We start from the raw sequence: 18,067 nt of genomic DNA on the forward strand, positions 1-18,067 counted from the left end.
GTCTGTGTCGTTCGTCGCGTATTTTAGTTGACGGAGTGAACGAGCCGGAAAACGAGAACGTTGGAGACGAGTACCGCGAGTTTGACGCCGAGGACCCGGACTGTCAGCAGGAGTTTACCGAGGACGCCGACGGAGGCAAGTCCAACCGATCCCCTTTGATGCATATTGATCCTATTTTTAAACACAACCCGTAGAAGCCGTTTTAAATATTGCATGTACGATATATGTACGGAGTATTTTTGCTGCTTAGTTAAAACCTGTTGAATAGCCATCCTTGAATTGATATTACCCGGTAATTGTCTTGTTCGAACCTAGGAACAAATAATATGCTATGACAGAAATATTATTATTTAGTATGCTTAGGACTTGTTACTCATCCTGTATACTCATCGCTATATTTTTCAAATATAATGATTTTAAAAGTAAAAGGTGTGAGTGGTGAAAATAAATTGTGGGTATTGTGAAAGGGTTAATGGACAAGTTATAGATGTGATCTCTATGGAGATGGGGCGGATGGGATCTCTTTTGGGATGCCCTGGTGTTGTGGCTTATACCTTGCGGGGTTAAGCGTGAAGATATCCGCCTTGTCTCGATTAAGGACTGAGTTGATGATTCATCTTGCCTAACTCATTTATCGTACAACCACTCGCCTTGCATGGGAAAGGCTTAGTCTAAATCCCTCTAGTTAGTATGACAATCACCTGGAGGCAGGTGTGCAACAGGACACTAAGTGATGTATGTGAAATTGTGAAAATATATGAAAAGAGCTTTGTGAATTATTGTGGTATCATGAGATGTGGCCTTAGTGTTCCCGTGGTGAGCGTCATTACTTAGCTATGGAGGGTAATGACTTTGATGGATCTGTGCTTGCACGACGGTGTAAGTTATGGTATCCTACTTGTGGGAAAAGTGTACAACCTCTGCAGAGTGTAAATCTATCTGGATAGCCGTGTCCGCGGTCTCGGACGGGTTATGGTTTGGTTTCAACAACTAGATGGGTTGGGATGAGTGAAAACATGTGAGAGTGTGATTTTGGAAATAAATGGTTGACTGCCATTGTGTTGTGGGAACAAGGGTTCAACAACACTTAAAATTGTGATCAAACCCCCATTTTCAGAAATACTATCATATGTGGAAAAAGAGGTCTTTTACAACAGTATTTGTGAAATGAAACCTTGCATGTGTAAAAAGATAGCTTTATGCAAATAAAACTAAGCCTCATCCTTGATTTATCCATATACATATATACTGTTATCCCCTTCCGTAGGGTAAGGTTGGATTTGCTGAGTACTTTGTACTCACCCTTGCTTTATTAAACAGAGGAAGATCCGGACTTCGATCCCGAAGTGGCGTTCGAGTAAGGTCGTGTCTGCACCCAACTAAGCCTGTGGCATTGGGACTCGTCAGATGTTCGATGGCGATATCATTTGTTTCTGGGTCCTTTGGACCTGTGTTGTATTTTGGTGTCTTATTATTATAGCGTGCCTTCCTTGTCCACGCTTTCCAAGACTACTGCGCTGAAACTTATCTGATGTAATAAATGTGTTACTAGCCTCCTGGGACTAGTATTGTATCACATTTGAGTTCCTGGTTTACCAGGGGCGCTTCAGGTGGTATCAGAGCCGTAGTTGGCTGTAGGACGCGACCTTAGGCTTTTCTGGACTAGTATTTTACTAAATAAACATATTTTACAAAAGTTCTTACCCTCTTCCCTCTATTTGAAAAAAAAAATATTTACTCTCATCTATGTCTCTCAGATGGCCGAAGGAGTTTGGACCAACAGTTACTGTCCAAGTGTAGAAGGCTTTCCCAAGCTCTTGTATGCTACCATGCAGAAACTTGGAATCAAGGATCGCCCAGAATATGAAGGCAGAGAATATGAAGAGCATGAGACCGAGCGGTGTGAAGTTACCGTCTATATTGGGAAAAGTGAGGACTTTCCTAACATAGCTGAAGCTTGGAGTATGACTACGATCGGATTTCGGTTTGCAGATACATATCAAGCCGTCGCCCGCAAAGCCTTGAGGTACCTATGCCAGATCTACGAGAAGCCCATCACCCGTACACCTATGAGGTTCTTTCCACCCGACGAAAAAGACCGACCAGTTTGGAGGACCCGCATGGAGCTCTTGCAAGGACATTACTCACTTGAAGATGACCCAACTGTGGTATTCATGACCACGTACCTTCTTGCTCTAGATAAGCAATATGATGAGCAGGCCTCGGAGTTAAGAAAATGCATCCATCGTGCGTAGGAAGCCGAGATCATAGTTAGAAAGCTCCATGTGCAGCTTGCAGAAGCTCAGGCCCAAGCAGCTGCAGCCGAGAGTCGTGAAACCACCATTGCTGAAGACCGCCATGCTCAGGAGTTGAAGGATGCCTACCTTATCACCAGGATCAAAAGAAGGATGTTAGCAGTGGAAGACCAAGAGCCCATAATCCTAAAAGGAATCCCAATCATGTCCCTAAAAACCAAAAGCAAGATGGACATAGAAGGGCCATCAGCTCCCCCACCCACAGAAGCCTCTCATGAAGCTTTAGAGTTGGAGCCCAGTAAGGAAGAAGGATTTCCCCTCCTCACGCAGCCACCACCAAGGGAAGACGGTGACCCACCTCTTAGTCCAAAAGAAGAACCACAAATGCCGGAAGCATGATCCTCCTCAACACCAAGGGAATGAAGCCGTTCTGTCCGAAGAAGTTGAAGAATAGTAACACCTAGTTCCTCCTTATGTCTTGGGGAAGTGAAGTTTACTTCACTTTTGTTCAACCCCCAAAGTAGATGAACCGTATTGTAGTACGCTTATTTCCTCCATTACTATGTTGTAAACCGCCCTCTTATTCAAAATATATATTTGTGCTTGTTGGTTGTGCTAAATAATTGAGTGCTCTATGTTGTTCCCTTACGGGATAGCAAGTCTTAAGACTTGCACCTTTTTAAAATATAACGCCTTAACAAAAAAAAAACAACATCACTCAATAGATCTAACCCTTATCTAATGCTTTCTCATCTTAACCAACAGATGCCTCCCAAACCAGCTACCCGCTCTCAACCAAGTGGTCGTGCTGCTAGTAGACAAAGCCAAAATCCAAATGGAAGTCAAGCCAATGCAAATGTGGATGGTATTCATGAAGATGAAGTGAGTCAGACTAGGAACCATAATGAAGGAGATGACTTGCCCCCTCCTCCAGTAATTGACTTGGCACAAGTCATGGCAACTCAGACTCGCCTTCTGGAGACCTTGGCTCAAGGCATGAACCGCCCTAGGAACAACCGTGGAGCCGGAGTCCAAGACAAGATGACTGAGTTCATGAGGCTTAAGCCACCCACCTTTACTGGATCTGACAACCCCATGGAAGCAGATGATTGGCTTAAGGTGATTGAAAGAAAGTTGGACACAATCCACTGTGATGGAAGGGATAGAGTTCTGCTAGCATCTCATCAGCTGACATGAATTGCCCTTTCTTGGTGGGAAGCCTATAGTGGAGCTGTGGACAATGCCAACACGATCACATGGGAAGAATTTGTGGATGAATTCCGCCGGTACCACATTCCAGATGGAATCATGAAGCTAAAGGCTGATGAATTTCGCAACTTGAAGCAAGGAAATAAAACCCTGAGTGAATACATCTTCCAATTCACTGAGTTGTCTCGCTATGCCCCAGAATTGGTCAACACTGATGCTAAGAAGCAGACAAAGTTCATAGAAGGATTGACCTGTGAGCTTAGAACCCTCATGACCCCACAGATCTATCCAGACTTCAACACCTTGATGAACAGGACCATTCTGACTGATGTGGCCAAGACTGAAGAAAGGAAAGAGAACAAGCGCAAGTTTCTAGAGCGCAAGGTTCAAGATGGTGCTAGATCCCAGAGGCTGAAAACCTTTAGCCAACCAAGCCAGCGGACTCAAGCCCCAATGCAGTTTCGCTCTCCTGCTAGTGTCTCCAATAACCAAATGCAGTCATCATATCAGCCCAAGACAACCTATCAGAATCAAACTTATGGCAAGACTCAACAGAACAGCATTGGTCAAGTCACAAACAATGTTAGGACTTGCTTTAATTGCCATGAGACTGGACACTACATCGCCAACTGTCCCTACAAGAACAACCCACCAGCAGTATCCACTCAGTCCCACACTGTTAATGGACCAAGACCTGCAGTGTCTGGAGTCAACCGTGGTTTCCCTCGCAACAATAGCAACACCAACAATAATAGCCAGATGATGAAGCAACCTCAACAATCCTATGGTAGAGCCCGTGTCAACCATATTCATGCTCAGGATGCTCAGACTGCTTCAGGAGTGGTACTTGGTGAGTTCTTAGTCGATTCAGTACTTGCAACAGTATTATTTGATTCTGGAGCATCACATTCATTCATATCATCAAGTTTTGTTGAGAAGCATCAAATACCCACAGTACTACTAAAGTTACCCCTAATAACTCGAACACCTGGGTCTGACATCAAATGTCATCTTGGTTGTTCAAATGTAAGGATCATTCTAAGTGGAGTAGTTTTCTTAGGAGACTTAGTAGTGCTCAAGTCCAAAGGAATAGATGTTATCCTTGGAATGGATTGGTTAACCAGACACAATGGAATTATTAGTTGTGCAACCAAGGAAGTATCATTAGTTAACCATGAAGGGATTAAAGTGAAATGCCAAACCCGAGGGTCTAAAGTTAATCCAATGGTCTTCAACTTGGATGCAAGGACCATAGAGGAAGTACCAATAGTGCAAGAATACCCTGATGTATTCCCTGAGGAACTACCTGGAATGCCACCAGATAGGGATATAGAGTTCATCATTGATCTTATCCCTGGGACTGCCCCCATAGCCAAGAGACCTTACAGAATGGCTCCGGCAGAGTTAGCTGAACTAAAAGAGCAGCTAAGAGAATTGCAGCAGAAAGGTTATATTAGACCTAGTTCTTCACCATGGGGAGCACCAGTCGTGTTTGTGAAGAAGAAAGATGGAAGTATGAGGATGTGTGTGGATTATAGGTCCCTAAATGAAGTCACCATCAAGAATAAGTATCCCCTGCCAAGGATAGATGACCTTTTTGATCAGCTTAAAGGAGCCAAGTATTTCTCTAAGATTGATTTGAGATCAGGTTATCACCAGCTCAAGATCAAGAATAGTGATGTTCCCAAGACAGCCTTTGTAACCAGATATGGACAATATGAGTTTACAGTGATGTCCTTTGGATTAACCAATGCCCCTGCCTATTTCATGAACCTCATGAATAAGGTATTCATGGAAGAGTTAGATAAGTTTGTTGTAGTCTTCATTGATGACATACTTATCTACTCTAAGAGTGCTGAAGAACATGGGCAACACTTGAGAGTAGTGTTGGAAAAGCTAAGAAGACACAAGTTGTATGCTAAATTCAGCAAGTGTGAATTTTGGCTTGAGAAGGTTGCATTTCTAGGCCATATCTTGACAGCTGAAGGAGTTGCAGTTGACCCTGAGAAAGTAGAAGCTGTCTCCCATTGGCAGCAACCCACCAATGTGAGTGAGGTTAGAAGTTTTCTTGGATTAGCTAGATATTATCGAAGGTTTATAGAAGGATTTTCCAAGATAGCCAGACCCATGACAGAGCTTCTTAGGAAGGATAAGAAATTCACTTGGACAGAATCATGTGAGAAGAGTTTCCAAGAGTTGAAGAAGAGACTAACAACAGCACCAGTGTTAACCTTGCCAGACATTCATCAAGATTTCATCATATACTGTGATGCCTCAAGACAAGGTTTAGGATGTGTTCTCATGCAAGGAGGAAAAGTGGTTGCTTATGCATCTCGTCAGCTTAGACCTCATGAGCAAAATTACCCTACCCATGATTTGGAGTTAGCAGCTATAGTACATGCTCTCAAGATTTGGAGACACTACCTCATTGGAAACAAGTGTGAAATCTACACTGATCACAAGAGTTTGAAGTACATCTTCACACAGTCAGACTTGAACCTAAGGCAAAGAAGATGGTTAGAATTAATCAAGGACTATAACCTTGAGATTCATTACCACCCAGGAAAGGCCAACGTGGTAGCAGATGCCCTAAGCAGAAAGTCATATGGTCAGCAGAAGAGATAGCACAATTGAACATGCATATAGTACGCCAACCTCAAAATGGCAGTCTAATGGTGCAGCCAACTCTTGTGGAAGAAATCAAGCAGACACAACATAAGGATAAGGATCTGATGAAGATTCGTGAGCAAACTGGAGAAAATAAAGCTCCATACTTTAGAGTGGATAACAAAGGAGTATTGTGGTATAAAAACAGAATTTGTGTGCCCAATGAGAGAAAGTTTCAAGAATTAATCCTTGATGAAGCCCATAACTCAGCTTATTCTATCCACCCTGGTGCCACCAAGATGTACATGGACCTAAAAGAAAGATATTGGTGGAATGGCATGAAAGCTGATGTGGCACGATTTATTGCACAATGTGATGTATGCCAAAGGGTTAAAGCAGAGCATCAGAAACCAGCAGGCTTGCTCCAGCCATTGCCTATTCCTGTTTGGAAATGGGATGAGATAGGCATGGATTTTGTGAATGGATTACCCAAAACTCTGAAAGGAAATGATTCAATATGGGTAATAGTGGACCGCCTTACAAAGGTTGCTCACTTCATACCTGTACGCACCAAATATAGTGGAGACAAGTTAGCCCAGCTATATGTGGATAACATAGTCAAATTGCATGGTGTGCCAAGTAGGATTGTATCTGACCGAGGTACCCAATTTACCTCTAAGTTCTGGAAAAGTTTGCATGAAGCTATGGGAACCAAGCTAGATTTTAGCTCAGCTTATCATCCTCAAACAGATGGTCAGACTGAAAGAATAAATCAGATTATGGAAGATATGCTAAGAGCATGTGTGCTCACGTATGGTAAAGATTGGGAGAAAAGCCTAACTTATGCAGAGTTCTCCTATAATAATAGTTACCAAGCTAGTTTGGGCATGTCACCTTTTGAGGCCCTATATGGAAGAAAATATAGAACCCCATTGATGTGGTCAGAAGTTGGAGAACGAACTTTGCTTGGACCAGCCCTTATAAAAGAAGCAGAAGATCGTGTAGCTGAAATCAGAGAAAAATTGAAAGAGGCACAATCACGTCAAAAGAGCTATTCTGATAAAAGAAGGCGGGAGTTAAGTTTTGCAGTTGGAGATTTTGTGTATGTCAAAGTCTCTCCTATTCGAGGAACTCGAAGGTTCCAAGTTAGAGGCAAGCTAGCACCACGGTATATTGGACCATATCAAGTATTACAGAAGATTGGAGCTGTAGCCTATCGTGTTCAGCTACCTGAAGAAATGTCAGATATACACAATGTGTTTCATGTCTCCCAATTGAAGAAATGTCTCAGAGTACCAGAGGAACAAATATCGCCAGATACAGTTGATTTACAAGATGACCTAAGATATCAAGAAGTGCCAATAAAAATCCTAGACACAGTCACCAAGCAAACTCGAACGACCACAGTCCGAATTTGTCGTGTTCAATGGAGTAGACACACAGAAGCAGAAGCAACATGGGAAAGAGAGGATGCCCTGAGAAAAGAGTTTCCCCATCTATTTAGGACCCAGCCGAATCTCGAGGACGAGATTCCTTTTAAGTGGGGTAGGTTTGTAGCATCCCAAAAATTCACATTCAAAAATCACTCGCATTAAAAAAATTATTTTCAAAATATATTTCAAAAACTATAAATCATTTGAGCTCTATAGTATCTCCATCTAATTCTTTTTCCATCCATTCTAATTATCCATCTTTAAATATAACCTGCACCGCATGGCATGAGCATCATATGTCCGCTACTTATCCCTCTTGCTCGCTCGCTCTGCCCGATACCCGGCAACGGCGCGTGCGCCGACCCCACCACCATCAGCGCCGCAGCGCACTCACGCCCGGCCCCCTCGCCGAGCGCACTCGCTCGCGCGCGCACCGCGGCATGCGGGCCCCACCTCTTGCCTTTTCCCGCGCCTCTTTTGCTGTACAAAAAGATAGCAAGTACCAGCAAGCTTACATGCGAGAAAACATAGCAGTGCACCTACACGAATATATATCTCATGCATGCATGCAGGACAAGCATGCCACCGTCCATTTGCATGCACCTGCATGCAAAGGACATGGTGATTAGGCACCGTCCATTTGCACGCACCGTGCATGCAAATGAGACATTGCCATTTGCATGAAAATTAGGCACCGTCCACCGTCCTGTCGTCCTGTGTAGCCATGCACTACAGTAGCAATTCTAATGGCACGAAGCTGAGCACCAGAGGCATAACCTCACTCCTCTGGCTATAAAAAGCCAGCCTCGGATGCTCACTCTCACCACCCGAGAAACACGTTCACTCACTCGCTCACTCACTCTCACTTCGCGTATACCGTATACGGCCATACGCACAAGCTGAGCTCGACTGTCGTCGCAAGACGAGGTGAGCAGCTCATGAGCATCTCCTTGCTCTTCTCTGTCTTTCTGTAGTTTTTTTTCTGTATTTTTCCATGTATTTGTCTGTACCGGTTCACTGCCAAGAATTCCACGAATAGAACCATGACATACAGAAGAGTTCTAATGACCCCTGCTAATTTCTCTCTAACCATGCATGTGTGGGCCAAGCATTAACTCCAAATAGTACATGCATGCATGCAACATGCACTACCAGCCAAACAAATGCCCACGTGAAGCATCCATTCCTTAATCATCGTTAGCCTTTTTCGCATGATTAAGTTCCGGCCATTTCACAAATGCCACATGCTAACTCTGATTTCAATAATTCTTTTTCCTAAATTCATCTAAAATCATGATCTACCTTCCATATTAATTTCATGATTTTTGGAGCTCATTTAAATTTATATGATTATTTATCTGTGCCTGTTGTCTGTGTCGTTCGTCGCGTATTTTAGTTGACGGAGTGAACGAGCCGGAAAACGAGAACGTTGGAGACGAGTACCGCGAGTTTGACGCCGAGGACCCGGACTGTCAGCAGGAGTTTACCGAGGACGCCGACGGAGGCAAGTCCAACCGATCCCCTTTGATGCATATTGATCCTATTTTTAAACACAACCCGTAGAAGCCGTTTTAAATATTGCATGTACGATATATGTACGGAGTATTTTTGCTGCTTAGTTAAAACCTGTTGAATAGCCATCCTTGAATTGATATTACCCGGTAATTGTCTTGTTCGAACCTAGGAACAAATAATATGCTATGACAGAAATATTATTATTTAGTATGCTTAGGACTTGTTACTCATCCTGTATACTCATCGCTATATTTTTCAAATATAATGATTTTAAAAGTAAAAGGTGTGAGTGGTGAAAATAAATTGTGGGTATTGTGAAAGGGTTAATGGACAAGTTATAGATGTGATCTCTATGGAGATGGGGCGGATGGGATCTCTTTTGGGATGCCCTGGTGTTGTGGCTTATACCTTGCGGGGTTAAGCGTGAAGATATCCGCCTTGTCTCGATTAAGGACTGAGTTGATGATTCATCTTGCCTAACTCATTTATCGTACAACCACTCGCCTTGCATGGGAAAGGCTTAGTCTAAATCCCTCTAGTTAGTATGGCAATCACCTGGAGGCAGGTGTGCAACGGGACACTAAGTGATGTATGTGAAATTGTGGAAATATATGAAAAGAGCTTTGTGAATTATTGTGGTATCATGAGATGTGGCCTTAGTGTTCCCGTGGTGAGCGTCATTACTTAGCTATGGAGGGTAATGACTTTGATGGATCTGTGCTTGCACGACGGTGTAAGTTATGGTATCCTACTTGTGGGAAAAGTGTACAACCTCTGCAGAGTGTAAATCTATCTGGATAGCCGTGTCCGCGGTCTCGGACGGGTTATGGTTTGGTTTCAACAACTAGATGGGTTGGGATGAGTGAAAACATGTGAGAGAGTGTGATTTTGGAAATAAATGGTTGACTGCCATTGTGTTGTGGAAACAAGGGTTCAACAACACTTAAAAGTGTGATCAAACCCCCATTTTCAGAAATACTATCATATGTGGAAAAAGAGGTCTTTTACAACAGTATTTGTGAAATGAAACCTTGCATGTGTAAAAAGATAGCTTTATGCAAATAAAACTAAGCCTCATCCTTGATTTATCCATATACATATATACTGTTATCCCCTTCCGTAGGGTAAGGTTGGATTTGCTGAGTACTTTGTACTCACCCTTGCTTTATTAAACAGAGGAAGATCCGGACTTCGATCCCGAAGTGGCGTTCGAGTAAGGTCGTGTCTGCACCCAACTAAGCCTGTGGCATTGGGACTCGTCAGATGTTCGATGGCGATATCGTTTGTTTCTGGGTCCTTTGGACCTGTGTTGTATTTTGGTGTCTTATTATTATAGCGTGCCTTCCTTGTCCACGCTTTCCAAGACTACTGCGCTGAAACTTATCTGATGTAATAAATGTGTTACTAGCCTCCTGGGACTAGTATTGTATCACATTTGAGTTCCTGGTTTACCAGGGGCGCTTCACTAAGCAATTTCATGGCCAAACTCATCAATTGGGGAGCAGACTGTCCATGATTTGTCCACCAAGTCATAGGGGAAACAGCCCATCTATCATGGATTGAATCAGGATCATTAAATTCTTCTGAACAACTAGAGAACCTTGAGTCTTTTACTTTAGCCAATTCATCTGACATGGGAAAGAACTTCTTGAAGCAAACCATCCTCATTTTTGATACCTCTTTATCCTTGTGGGGTGGTTCACGGCCTGGACCTTCTTCAAGCCACTTTTTGCTATAATATCTGCAATTAGCAATTCAGCAATATGGTTTTAGTGAATGAAAAAAATCTGCACAGACTATTCAAGTGAATGAAAAAAATCTCAATGGCAATTTGTACCTTGGATTAAGTGAATGAGCTAAACAATGAAGTGGATTATTTCCATTTGTCCACCTAGCAATCAATATGTCATAAATAACCGAGTACAAGTCTGATTGCTCATCTTCTTGCTTTCCCTCATATCGATATATGACTTTCTTCACTTTCTCTATCATTGAATCCCACATCTCATAAACTAAGTGAAGACATGGTGTGTCGGTGTCTGTCAAACGAATCATTTCATATATAGGAGTAGTGATCTTAAGAATGTAGTCCACCTTGTCCCACCATACATCATTAAGTATCAAGTCCTTGACAATTTGGGCTGTTGGAGTTGGAGAATCATCTCTGACTTCTCTGTACACACTCCATTTGTCACTAATCACCATTTGTTGAAGGGCTGATTTTACCTCAACAAACCGCTTCAACATACATACAACAGAGGCAAATCTTGTTTCAGCAATAGAAAGTAACTTCAAACGGCCGAACTCATTGAACATTGAAAGCCGCATGCCATGATTCATAATGAAATTCTTTATCATAGCAGCCTCAGTTTTAACATCATGTATAAATTCAAGTTGCCCCCAAGTAAATAATTCTTCATCAGAAGGATTGTTTCCTATTTTAGGTTCACATATACTTTTCAAAGCAAGATTGAGGGTGTGCACAACACATGGTGTCCAAAATATGTTATCATACTCAGATTCTATTATGAGACCAGCACCTTTGCAATTTGCAGCATTGTCTGTAATGATTTGAACTACATTATGTCGACCTACTTCTTCAATTATGCCCTTCAACTTTTCTGCAATGTATTCTTTGGATTTGTAATCACCTTCACAATTATCAGCCCTCAAGAACATAGGTGACTTGTCAGAAACAGCAACAAAATTAATGATTGGTCGCCTCTGAGGATCAGACCAACCATCAGAGCAGATTGTGACTCCCTTCTCTGCCCATGTGCTCTTTGTGCTCTCCAAAGTCTCTATGTGCCTCCTTTCTTGCTTCAAAAGTCCCTCTCTAACTCTGTTGTAACCAGGAATCACATAACCTTGCATGTTGCGGCTGCAAGCAAAGGTAAAGGCTTCTCGAAGATATGGATTTCTCAGAAAATTGAACGATACCCCTCCAGAATAAATTGCTCTACTGATTAAAGCATCCAAGTGCTTACGGTCTTCCAAAGCCCAAGCCTTTTCCAATGCAGAAACAGGCCCTGTCTTGTTTCTCTTGTTGCCGTCAGTATTGCTTGAGGAAGGAGCAGTAGGCAAAGAAACAGTTCTTGACTTGGATCTTTCCACTAGATTCTTGCACCTTTCAATTTCCTTCCTCATTTCACTAAGCATTTCATATGTAACATTAGGACATTTACCTATTCCCTTTCCTCCCTTCTGCAGCAAATGAGCTTCAACTCTAGTGTAACTACTCAGTTTTTGCATTGGACAGTACTTGCAGCGCCACATAGCATTCCCTCCACCAGTTCTAGGCTTCTCCAGAATGGTGACATGATCCCAAAGTGGAGCCTTGATGTCTGTTGTATTTGTGGCTGCAGATCCTATGCTATGACTAGCACTTGCACTAGCGTTGCTCATATTTGGAGATGCCATCTACTGCATACAAGAATACAAGCAACAAGAACTCACTAACTGCATATCGAGGGGGCAAAGAAATTCGTCACTGGAACCACAAGATGAGGAACAACTGAAGAAGGGGATGAACTCACGGGAAGAGGAGATTGAGAACAGAGAAGGGAGTGAACTCACAGGAGTTCCCCGGATCCACGTCGCAGGGATGGAGCCTCGTCGCCGGTGGCCGGCGAGCGGAGGCGGAGGCTCGTCGCGGTGGCCGGCGAGCGGGGATAAGACTCGTCGCCGGTGGCCGGCAGCGGAGGCGGAGGCGCGTCGCCGGTGGCCAGCGAGCGGAGGCGGAGGCTCGTCGCGGTGGCCGGCGGGCAGCGAGCAGGGGAGGCGCAGCCGCGCGGGATGCGAGTGCGACGGCGCGACGCGAGCGAGCAGGGGATGTCCAGGTTAGGGCGTGGCGTCGGGGATAGGATATGCCCCTGTTATTGGGCTGGGCCGTATCCCCAAGGCTGATACGTATCAGCCCACGTATCAGATAATTGCGAAAATAATAAAAATTTGGATACTTCCAGGATACGTATCCATGCCGTATCAGACACGTATCCGTATCCGAAACGTATCGGATACGCGATACGCGCCTTCCTGCAAGTATCCGTGTAACATAGGTTTGCAAGCTTCAGAACTGAAGCTACGGCAAGAGATTACACCTCATAAGACGTGGACAGTGAATAAACAGTAACAAGTCAATACACATGCTCGTTCTATAGTGAATTCAGTTCAAAGTGAATACCGAACTGTTTTTTCACCTCTTCTTTCAGAGTTTCAGTAGGTTGTGCAGCTCACCTCAGCACTCAGCAGTCGTCACAATCATCATCAACCTAAAGCATCAGTTTTATCGATCCAGCAGCAATTGGTTACCCGTCATTACTGTATCCAAAGCATTTTTTCATTCATCACCAATTCACCTAGAGTTTCAACAATCAGTTCAAAAGTTGGAAGATATGCCTAGGTATTCACCTGTATGGTCTAATAACTGCAGTAAATCAAGCCGAACGAACTTATCTTATCAATCGCAGAACTTCTCAACTAAAGTACACCAAGGGGATTCAGAAATACACCTTTCGTTTGTGACATTTTTTTTAAAAAATTTTATGCTGGCATTGGTGCTAAAATACAATTTTTATGCTTTAGGAGCAAACTCAAATGGTGACTCAGCGTTGTCTTTCAAAACCCTGTCTAAAATACATCACACTTGTAGTGTTCAGTCAGTGTACTATAATCATAATATGGTTGTGTAGGTTAAAGCAACAAATAGTTTGACAATTTTTCAACTTCTTGACACTCATGGGGGGTGACAAAAAGTGCTTTTGGTATAGTAAAGATGCCGATCACCGTATGCATCGAAAATTCCATAACTAGAAGTACACATTGAATACATGTATATAAAACTACTGTTTTGAACTAACTACAAGTACTCAGAAGAAATTTTCTAAAATTACAACCTCCACATACGCAGCGTTAACAAAAATCATAGAGCATTCTAATTTGAGTTGATTGTAATGTAACTGCTAAACCATTTTTTGGACGACTCTTTACTGGATCATGTGTTCTGTTTTTGAAAATATACATGGTGTTCAATGTACTGCAATCATATGTCGTTTAGATGAAAACAACACTTATTTTGGCAAAATTTCAAATTCTATGAAACTAATGGGGAATTGGTTTTCACATCTAAAATTTCATTACTACAAGTAGTCATTGGACATTTGTATCTAGAATTGTTATTTTGTACTAACTACAAACCCTACACATAAACCGATTGTAATGTAACTGCTAAACTACTTTTTGGATGAATCCTTACTGTATCATGCTTCTATTTCTAGTGTTAGTGTTGCACTATAATCAACCTACAGTTGTGCATTTGACCCCACAAGACCTGAACTCAAGACATCACTACTTCAGTGGAAGGTTGCCGGAGTTTAGCTTATTTGTGCATGCTGGCATTGATGCAAAAAAAAAAAAAAAAAAAAAAAAAAAAAAAAAAAAAAAAACCTAACGCTTGAAGAAGAAAGTACAAAATAGTGACCGAGCATTTCCTCTCATGTTAAAATGCGCTTCTACATAAAAAGCACCACACAGATAATTGCTGTTTAGCTAGCCACAGTAGTACACATTTTTCTAGCTGGGCTGCTGAAATCATGACAGCTCCATAACTATTTACAAATCTTAAGGTTGCATCACAAAAGGTCATGGAAAATTACCTTCGGAGATAGGGAAAGGCCCAAGATCTAGAGCATACTTCAACAGTGAACAGAAGATGATCTAACAGAGAGTTATGGAATGCGCCCAGGTTGCCCGGTCCAGATATTATGGAATGCTTCAGAATACTTTTATTTACTTAGTATAAAACAGCAATTTGCTTATGCCTAATAGAATCACAATGATCTAAGCATAACTAAAAAAAGAGTTTTTTTTCCAGATATTTCATATGCATTGGGATAAAAAAATATTCTATAGAAACTATCCATTGGGACCATAGTTTCTATATATAGTGTCTATAAAAATTAATAGGTATAGAAACTAGCATTGGAAGTGCCCTAATTATACAGAGAAAGGAATACATACTGTTGATACTTGATGGCCAAGGGTGGGGCTGCCTGATGACACTGGTGTCCTCACCAGTCACCACTGATCTTCAGCACAATCGTTGTCTTACCTAAACTGTCCAAGTCCCTGAAAACACATATATCATTGACCCATCAGAAAGGGAATATAAACCGAGAACACAAACCAAAAACTCAATAATGGAAATCCTCGAATGCATAAAAAAAAACAAGAAAGACCGCATCTGTTCCCAGCCCAAAAACCAAGAACAGTATATATTTGGACTTCGAACCAGGGGGGAATAAAGGGGGTCGTCGAATACGGATGATGGCCACACCATAAGAATCCGCATCTCCTTTTCCCTGCACTTTATCCTTCTGATGATGCTCGGCCTTGTTTAGTTCCTAAAAATTTTTGCAAAATTTTTCACATTCCCCGTCACATCGAATCTCTAGACGCATGCATGGAGTATTAAATATAGACGAAAATAAAAACTAATTGTACAGTTTGGTCGGAATTGATGAGACGAATCTTTTAAGCCTAGTTAGTCCATGATTGGACAATATTTGTCAAATACAAACAATAAACAAAATGCTACAGTGTCAATTTACCAATTCACGTCGGTCAACTCTGCGCCACAGGGTTAGGTGTTTCTTTTTTATCCCTAGCAAAATCTTCACATCTGGAAACTAAAAAAGGGAGCTTCATTCATTCTCTGGCGACTACAAGATCTGCATGAGCACTCCTCGTTTCATTCACAGTGTTGGCTGTTGCAATCGACTGAACTAGGCACTGCTTTGATTCGAATCAGCTTACTGGTGCACAAGAAAGAAGCTAACTAAAACGTCATTTGAACTAGGGAAACAAGACTAGCTGATGCCGAGCAATCGAAGGGGCAGAAAATTAAGTTCTTCCGCGCACCTGTGGAGACTGGAGAACGAAGCCAGGAGGAGAAGGCCGCGGTGCTGGCCGGACAAGTCGCTGAATCAGTCGAGCTCGCCGTCGCGCTCCCTTCCGCGGCCTCCATCTCGGGCGCCAGATCGAGGCCAAGGAAGAGAAGCCGCAAGGATGGGAACAGGTCAACAGGAGGCACGGCAGTCGCCGGCCAGCGAGATGCAGCTTCCGGAGAGGTGAGGGAGTGTGAATCGAGCGAGCGAGAGGGGAACGAACGGGAACGACGGCGACAGTTGCTGGGCTGTTTCAGTGGGCCGAAACTGTTACTCTTTATGGGCCGAAACTGTTACTCTTGATGGGCCAATTGTCCTGTTTTTTTTCTGGGTCGAGGCCACTTCGATGGCGGGGAAAGAAAGAAGGCCCACAGAGCTGGCAGTGCAAAGGCCCAGTTCGAAGTTTGGTGCTTCAAATGGACACCGGCAAGAAACTAGAGAAACCCGAGAAAATCACATAATATTTTTTTTTCATAGAAAAGGAATATTATTATTCCAAGCAGCTAGCTGCATCAGAAAATTAAATTAAATGTTTATAAAGAATTTTAAATTAGATGATGCTGTACGGACTGGATATGGCACATCCATATGATAGCAGAAAATTAAATGAAATGTTTTTTTAAAATAATTTAAATTATGATGTACGGACTGGATATGGCACATCCATATGATAAAAGTACCTTATCTCTGCAAGTCGTATATCTGCAGGTACGGTCTACAGTAAGGCAAGTCTCATGCACGTTTCATAAGAGTGTTATGCATATTAAATAGGGTGTCACATAAGCAAAATAGCTGACTTGACAGGGTCATTAAATGAAAGAGTTTCATCAGATAAGAGAGGAGTTTCATCCCCATAAAACTCATCTGGCTCGGTTACCTAGTCTTGGTAGCTGTACCATGAAACTGTGCATTGAGACTGGCCAACTAGTTAGCTACTGTGCTAGTATATATACGCCCACCGTCCTAGAAAGGATGCAATTTTTTTATATATAACAAATGATATTTAAGTTTAATCCAATTTGTATAACGATATTAATATTCATTTATTATATATACTAAATATGTGCCATTAGTAGATCATTACAAATCATATTTTCATAATACATATTTATTGGATAGAAGTCATAAATAGACTTAGCTAAATCTACGATAGCTTGATATATGCCTATGCGTTACACCGGAACCCATAACTTTTAGATTCATATAATATGTAGACGTCTAAGCTCCGAACATGATTCGTACCTGACACGCACGTGTAAGCAGGGATCAAGATTTGATATCAGCGAGCAGCTGACGATAAATTTAGCGTCCTTTTTAGGCGTAGAGATTGGTCGCACCAAACATAGAATTGCATGATTGTTTATTTTTTTGACTGAATTGCATGATTGTTTATAGACGGAGGCAGCAGTAGATGAACGGTGCAGATAGGAGTCGTGGATGTGGGGTAGGAATCACGAGACAGCAGTCAAGCGGCCATGTCCTTGTGTACCTGCAGTACAACCGCAATGTACGAAGCTACTAGCAGCCATGCAACTAATCCTCTCAACTAAGATCAGATCCATTAATTATTGACTTTAGGTCTTGTTTAGTTCCAATTTTTTTGACAAAATATACACTGTAGCACTTTTGTTTATATTTGATAAATATTATCTAATCATAGACTAACTAAGCTCAAAAGATTCATCTCGTAAATTGTAGGCAAACTGTGTAATTATTTAAGCACCCATGAATTACAGATAGACTTCTCCTTTTTCTTATATATGCAATATAAACAATAAGTTAATTATAGAAGTCTTGATAGGAATCTGTCTGTCTTATCTAATCCCTGATCGATATGATCTCGGCCGTTGTGTGTGTTATTTGATCACACGCTTGATTACAATCGGATCCCCTCTAATATATGTAATGTATGTGGAGTGGAACAAATCACAGGGATCGCTCCCCCACCAACTCCAAATCCACAACAATAATTCATTATCTCTGTTCAGGAAATAGACTCTGGTAACACTAGAACCTCTCGATATTCTTCATATTTCAGTTATTCTGGTATGTATATATATGTGTGGCCCGTTCGTGTTGTTTGCGCACCGACAAAAAAAAGTTA

At 42.1% G+C, this 18,067-nt stretch overlaps 1 protein-coding gene across 12 annotated transcripts; it reads right to left on the minus strand.

Annotated features, from left to right (window-relative positions):
• Window positions 10,367-16,510, minus strand: LOC8071525. Of its 12 annotated transcripts, none has more exons than XM_021445857.1 (7): window positions 15,938-16,510; window positions 15,628-15,831; window positions 15,354-15,420; window positions 15,038-15,145; window positions 13,256-13,377; window positions 10,857-12,921; window positions 10,367-10,760 (listed from the first exon to the last, which is right to left on the minus strand). In XM_021445857.1, exons 6-7 carry the CDS (start codon window positions 12,437-12,439, stop codon window positions 10,424-10,426), a joined length of 1,920 nt encoding a protein of 639 aa, XP_021301532.1. In that variant the 5' UTR covers window positions 12,440-12,921; window positions 13,256-13,377; window positions 15,038-15,145; window positions 15,354-15,420; window positions 15,628-15,831; window positions 15,938-16,510; the 3' UTR covers window positions 10,367-10,423. The 12 variants fall into 12 exon arrangements, with proteins under 12 accessions (XP_021301532.1, XP_021301531.1, XP_021301524.1 ...); XM_021445856.1 differs by having other exon boundaries at window positions 15,309-15,420; XM_021445849.1 differs by having other exon boundaries at window positions 13,256-15,145.

Source organism: Sorghum bicolor, chromosome 8, assembly GCF_000003195.3.
Source record: "Sorghum bicolor cultivar BTx623 chromosome 8, Sorghum_bicolor_NCBIv3, whole genome shotgun sequence".
Taxonomy (NCBI): domain Eukaryota; kingdom Viridiplantae; phylum Streptophyta; class Magnoliopsida; order Poales; family Poaceae; genus Sorghum; species Sorghum bicolor.